The sequence below is a fragment of the Homalodisca vitripennis genome, chromosome 3, assembly GCF_021130785.1.
Source record: "Homalodisca vitripennis isolate AUS2020 chromosome 3, UT_GWSS_2.1, whole genome shotgun sequence".
Classification (NCBI taxonomy): Eukaryota; Metazoa; Arthropoda; class Insecta; order Hemiptera; family Cicadellidae; genus Homalodisca; species Homalodisca vitripennis.
Genome location: NC_060209.1, coordinates 85892139 through 85899418, shown reverse-complemented (window position 1 = coordinate 85899418; position 7280 = coordinate 85892139). Strand labels below are relative to the sequence as shown.

Sequence of the window (7280 nt, the reverse complement as noted above, 5' to 3'; positions counted from 1 at the left end):
CTGAACACCAGTAAAATTCAAAATGCAAACATAAACGGTTATGTGCTAATGGCAGATTACAGCAGTGATTGTCACAAACTGGGTGGAGTACAGAAACAACAAACAAGGGGATCAGTGCACTGGACACATCTGCCCACTGTGTAGAACTGACCTGTGCCCTAATAAAATTAAGCTTGAAAGGTCACACACTTTACTTGCTTGGAGTTTATCGTTCGCCTGGAGGACAAGCTAAACAAGCAATTGAAATAAAATATAACATACTGACTACAGCACAATCTGAAACCAGACCAATCATTTTAGTATGTGATGTAAATTTTGACAGGTTATCTCCAAATACAGACACTATTTTATATGAGGAAGAAGTTTTTGTAAAGTTGTCAATTTCTATTATTTTTACTAATTTTTTCTTTTTTCCTTAGTAGTTGAAAAGGAGCGTTTACTACGAGTTTCAAGTGCCTGTTTTCCTTGTCTTATAATCTGTTTGACGAGCGTTGCACCAACTCCAGTGGCACTATTGGTTTCATCAGCCAGGTTATACTTTAATTTATTTTCAACTTGCATTTCTTTTAAATATTCAGTCACGTTGTACACTATTTCCCGAGCCTGTCTCCTCAGAGGCCTTCCAGAAGTACAACCGGATTTTTTTGGTGTTGGTTATTTTTAGTTTGCTGAATTAAAACCAAAGCAAAATGTATAACCGTAATGTAATAATAGTTCGTGTTAAAAAGACATCAATAAATAAATACCACAATATGATAAAACTACAAATTATTGTTGGAATTGACTCTATATTTATAAGATAGAATATAACATGGACACAAATGCTTGTAATACAGAAAAACATTGACTTTATTCATACAGTGTACTGAACAGAGTTACATAACAGCTGTTTTCAAACCCAGTCATAACAACAACTGTTAACAATAAACATAAAAAAATACTTCTTATTTATTTTAACATATTAAATAGATGCAATGCACTATTCTTAATATCAATAATAATATTTGTTTATCCATAACAACGAGAATAACAAAACATAGCGTGATGCACCAAAACACCAACACAGGGAAACAAAGCAATCGGTTCCCACTTGTGCCTTGTAAAAGAAATAGATCGAGCAGTGAAAGAATGGGTTGCGGAAGGCGTGGTCGAGCTCCTGCTCCTCCCACTCCCATGCGCAAGAAATCTTCGAGCAGATCGCATTCGATGTGACTCTTCTATAACACTTTTGTGGTTTATGTTACCGTTAATTGAGATCTCATGCATTGATTTAAAAGTGACGTCATGGGGTAACTTATAATTTTAATATCAATATTTGACAAGAAAAAAATAATAACAAACATTTTGGTTACAGTTAGAATACTTGGAAACACAGAGGCTGCATGGCCTTTTTAATTCAAGCCGGTCCAAGAGACAAACACAAAAAAGTTACAATACGCATACTGTACGTATTATGTACGTCTGTCTTGAGCGTTGTCAGTGAAGTGAAGTGACGTTCACGTAACTCGTAATTCATGCATCGTAAAATATTATTCGTGTTGAGTTGAGTTGTTGCATAAAGTGTTAGGTTAACATTCCGTGGTTATTTTATTGGTAGAATTTATTGTGTGTATAATGTTTTTGTGCCAAGACGTGAGTAATAATTTTTATGTGAAAATTGTTTGTTCTTTCGTAGCCTAGTTCAGAAGTTAAAACTGAACATTAGTGACCTTACTTTAGGCACAAGTTTACTGTTAGCCTTTAAATTATTTACTGAATTCCGAGTTTTTTATTTTGGGATTTTTAATGATGGAAACCACATATTTGAACTCAGAAAACATATCTTTAATAGAGAATTTGACAGGTGAGAAAATTGTAGGGCTTAAAAGAAAGCTTAGAATTTCAAACAATAAAACGGATGGTGAATCTAGTAGGGACTCAAACGTATCCTCTTCATTTTCAACTTGTATGCCTGTAGACAGTGATACTTATAGTGATTCAGATTTTGAAGAGCATCCATATTCTGCAAAAAAGAAGAAATTATTACCTAAAACTAAGTCAGTCTCTGGCAATTCAAAAGTAAATGTGAATGAGGATGAACAAATAATAGGTGCATATAGTTGCAGAAAGGAGAAGAAAAAAACTAAGTGCATGTCCAAGAATGCTTTGATGGCTAGAATTAATAGGCAAAAGAAAAAGAAATACATTGAAGACCTAGAGACTAAGAATGCGGAGCTGGAAGGGGAAAATCAAATATTAAAAGACATGTTAAATAAAAGTATTGAAGAAGCTGCCTCTTTAAAGAGACAAGCCATCAATTTACATAATGTAATTCGAAACAGTACTGAAATTGGTTCTCTACTAAAGTGCATTCACAAAAATACTGATTTACAGATATCTTCATCATTGATAAAGGATATTTCAAGAAAATCCCTAAGTGCTATTGGTTCCAAATTTAACGAACCAATGTTCTCAACTCCCACAGACATTCCTGGAAATGAGGAAGGTAAACATCTTTTAAACCCACCCAATAGTTTAATTAAAACCTCAGTAATTTGTCCAGAAACATATGTCACAAATATTGGCTTAAGTGATGACTCCACCAATGATCTATATCTCGGCCAAAGTAATATGCTGTTGGACAATGAAAACGTAAATAGCTTTGAATCAGAAACCACCAAAAGATCATCTAGACCTCTATCTTATTCTCAGCCTGACATTGCTGTAGATGATTTGTTTGATAATGTGATCTTGGACAGTGACTTTAGGTGTAATACTCCTTCTAGAGGTTATGAAACACATGAAAATGAGGGAAATTTATTTGATGATACAGGTATTTGTTTTCATATATCTAATAACAAAGTATCACTAGAATTTTGTGACATTTGCAGCCAAAAGGCTAAATTTGGTTTGATGTAAGTGAGCATGTTATAAAAACTGCAATGTAAATTATCTCCCTATGTTTACGGAAATGTCACATTGTGTAATAATTCTACCAGTTGATTGTGGAATCACTCACTATATTTGAACTTCCTTTATTATCTATTATTGAATATTTTATGTTTGTATGCATTTTCTTATATAGGTACAATTTTTAAAAAATATCTTAGTCTTTATGTGCAAGATAAGAACTGTAAAGAGAAAAAGGGGTACTTTGGGATTATACCGACCACACTAGTATGAAGAACACAAAAATAGAAATTTATAGAAACAAACATGATAGAACGAAAAAAAAACAACTCTTCAATTACAAAATTACAAACTTACAAGCATTTCCAGGTATTGTGATCGTTATTGTTGTCGCTGTTATCTTATCTTTCTCGAGAATCCTGATTACGGCAGACCGCGCGGCATCACGTGATTTGCACGGTACATAATTGCCTTTCCATTACAATTCAATTTATATTTCTGATTAGCCCCTCTAGAATTTGATATTTTACTGATAGGTACTATCTCGAGGGATGTTTTTCTTTCGTCGACATCAGCGCGGGGCAGCACCGAAGGTGCTGCCAAAGCCCGCGCTGATGGCCGGAGGCACTCGCATTTTGGGTGGCGGAATGTGATCAAGAATAAAAACAAGTTTTTAGTGTTTTTTTAATAAAGAGTTTAGTTTGGTAAATGTTTGTTTTTGTTGAATTTTTGTGTTTGGAGAAATGTAGAGGTAAAACACGGAAGTACAACAAAGCGATGCACCAGCTGAACGGGCGGCGAGACTCTGCAATCACGTTATCTACTAGACGCTCGACTTTGACCTCTGTCTGAGGATGGGGAGGGGTTTGCGATAAGACAATTCCTGTTTTATATTGACGAAATATTGTTCTACGCTAATCTAGTAATCAGTAGAAACGAAATGTGAAATAACGATTCATGTCTGGGTGTGGTCGGTATAATCCCAAAGTACCGAAAAAGGTTTTAAACTAAGTAAATGGCATAACCATATTGGAAATGTTGAGCAACAACTTTTTATTCTGTCTTAAAACTGAGTATGTACTTAGTTGTACAATATTTAATCAATTTAAAATAATTTTTCATCTTATGTAGTAGCTATAGAAAGTAGGCCTAATCATTGTAACTTATATTAATTTGTATGTTCTAGCTTTCAAGTGTAATAAGCCTATGAATGTATTGATGAAATTCAAGTAATTATCTCTAAGGTATTTGTAAAAGGAATTTGTTTTTCAGCTTTGCTTGCAGCTCTTGTGTGGGGGATGGTGTTGCACATTCTGCCAGCCCTACAAGGTGCGGCCTTAATTTTTAGTAAAAACATTATTTTATATCGTACTTTAAAATTAATTTAGTAAATATCAGGTTTTGTGACACCTTAAAACTATATAAAACTGCTTTTAAAAGAAATTGCAAGAATGAACAATAGTAACTTAACTTTGAATAACGAACCAGGGGGCCGGTGGGAATTGGAATCTCGGGATTGGCAGATAACACAAAGTAGGAGAAGTAATAGATAACAGGGTGACAAACATGAAAGGACTGCCAATACAAAAAAAAATCAACAGTAACAGCGACTATACTCGAGAGTTAATGTTCATATTCTTCTAGTAGATTTGTGAGGTGATTTTATTATTTGAGGTTACAACTAATGAGACCTTATGGTACCTCCATGTCGAACCTATCCGAGGTTCAAACGGCCTACCTGCAAGTATTGTTAATAATTAAACTTTTGTTATTTGAGGTAAACTAATGAAAACTTAACTACATGACTTTTAGATCTATCCAAGACCTGACTGCCATACACGAGGGCCAACCGGCCTGTTCTAGAGCCAACTGTCTTAGCCTCTGTGTTTTTGCCTTAACTTCCTTATTTCATTTTTCCTCACTGTGAATGTTCTTTTTTAACTTTCGTACACACTTCAAATTCTTTAAAGTAAAAAATAATCTGTTCCAAAACCAAATAAAAACCTTGGATATACTCATGGAATTTAAATTCTAATTTAAAAATAGCAAACGTTGTTTGACTTTTAATGTGAGTATGTTAAGTAACATTGCTTAAATGACTTTTACAAGCTCTCTGCCATTTAATTTTTAAAGTAACTCATGATAGGCATTTAAATTCTTTAACATAAATTGTATGCACCATACACAAATCATATGCACTATACACAAATCAGCTAATGTGGAGAATTAATGTATGGTGAAGCTAGGGAAATAGCAACAGTGAAGAAGTTTTACCTTAATTTATTAAAAATATTTTGTAATAGATTTACTTTTCAACTATAATACTAGCAAGTTTTTCACTAAAATTTAATGTTGTATAGGCATAATAATTTTTTGTTTCAAGATATTTGGTGAATTAAGTTACATTTTAAACATTAGTAACCAACATTTTCAACATTTGGTCTATCTCAAATTATGAATTGCATCACAATACATAGTAGAAAAAGATCCATCCGCTATTTTTACGTTTATGGCAGGTGGTCCTTGGAGTGTATTGCTATGCAGGAAAACTGCATTTTTCATCATTGTTACTTAAAATATTAATATTATTATTAAATTTTTTAAGTTAGATTGTCAGCAATTTTAGTTGTTCTGTTCTGTAATATATTAAAACCATTCCAATGTGACATGAGTGATAACATTACTATATTGTATAAAAATTTAAATGTTTAATAAACTTATTTTCATGAAATAGTATTCTGTCAACACTTTAACTTTGATGATTGTCAGATATGACTGATCGAGAAATACCTCTTAATGCTGTGGCCATCTATCTGATCACCTATCTGTTTCATTAACCACTAAGTAACCATGGAACAACAATGGGAGTTGTGTTTAATGGTAACATCATAGAAGATTAGTTGTAGTGTGTTAGAATGATCACAGGTCACAGCACATTTCAGACAGACATAACTAAAAATTAACCACTTTGCAGTTGCAAGTCAGATAAAGCTGGTACGAAGCCTTACCTGGATATTCGGTGCCAACTAGAAATTACCTTTGCAGTTAAAAGAAAAGTACAGAACAACATTCTTTTGGGAGTTAACGTGTAAATAAAGTTTACATAGAATCTATTTAAAGATTGCAAGCACAATTTATTATAAATAGCAATTTTATAAATTGCGTCAATATTTTGTGTTTTCAAATACAACAGAATTAGTCAATAAAAAAGCTATTAACAGCAAATACACTGTTATCTGAGAATAAAGGTAGTCAATATTTGATTAGGAACTGTCTTGTTGAGTTGCCTCTCATACTTAGATATTGTTGAGAGTATTGAGCTGGTATTATAATTATGGTAGTTGTCTAGTGGCCATGGTTGAAGTATAGCCCAATAGGCTTTCTTCATGTAACATATTCTATGAGATTCAAGTAATGCAGCTTATATTAAACAGTTCCTAATCATGACAGTATCTATTCAGAAAATAATAGCCGCGATGTTGCATTAAATAAGTAATTGTTTTGGCCAATCATTTACTGCCTTATGGCTGAACAGTTGGCCTATCCTGGTGTAATTTAGCACAGTTCTTGACTTCTCAGTTCCATAGATGTTTTTGCTTTTTTACTGAACAAATTTGTTTACTTTTACAGCAGATGTCGTCAGTAATGAACGTCTTCAACATCAATTATAAATGGTGTGTATTTCTTTGATGTATCAGAATAGCATGACTTTAATGTAGGTCACCATTACCTATAACATACGATATCTAAACTTCGTACACTTCACATACTGTATGGAAATTATGTAAAGTACTAACAAGAACATGTTATTAGTTTTCAATTAATTTCTAATTTAGTATTTCCTTAATTTCTAAATCAGTAAGTTGTCCTTGATTTTGAAATAATATATCAATTGAGTTTTTTTTTTTTTCAAAACCTCATTGTTGAGTGTGTTTTAAGTAAGGGGAAAAAATGTTAAGCGTTCGTTTTTGTATTTTACATGAATTTGAATTTCTATATTTGTAACTCTTTTACAAATATTTTAAAATTTTTATAGAGGACAGTTATGTTTCAAACAATTTTAAACCTGTTTTTGGTCGTGGAAATATGTAAGAAAACTAAAGAGGGTTTGGATGCATATTATTAATAGGTACTTTGGTATTATCCAGAGGCCACTATTTTTGAAAGTGTTTTACTTACTAGAGACCTAAAAAACAAAATATACATTATCAGAATGAACATACTTTATTTGACTTACTGTGAAAATTACATGTCATTATGACTAACAATTCTTGGTTTCTGCTTCCCAAAAAGAAAGTGAAGGAGAGCATTCTGCCCCTATCTACTATTTTTATTAGGCTATATAAGTAGGTAAATACAAATGTGTGTGTTATAAATATCAAAACTTAGCG

At 32.6% G+C, this 7280-nt stretch overlaps 1 protein-coding gene across 6 annotated transcripts in view; it reads left to right on the top strand.

Moving 5' to 3' along the window:
* Positions 1 to 1476: 1476 nt before the first annotated feature.
* The window catches only part of LOC124357142, a 54271-nt gene continuing 48467 nt past the window's right edge, over positions 1477 to 7280 (top strand). For 4 of the 6 annotated variants that reach the window (XR_006921923.1, XM_046808627.1, XM_046808630.1 and 1 more), the window contains exons 1-3: positions 1477 to 2812; positions 4162 to 4218; positions 6520 to 6563. Coding sequence is in view for 4 of the 6 variants with exons in the window: in XM_046808627.1 (XP_046664583.1) it covers positions 1786 to 2812; positions 4162 to 4218; positions 6520 to 6560 (1125 nt within the window). In the remaining 2 variants the exon portion in view is untranslated. The remainder of the gene's footprint in view (positions 2813 to 4161; positions 4219 to 6519; positions 6564 to 7280) is intronic. The other 2 variants (XR_006921924.1, XM_046808631.1) reach the window with 1 other exon arrangement.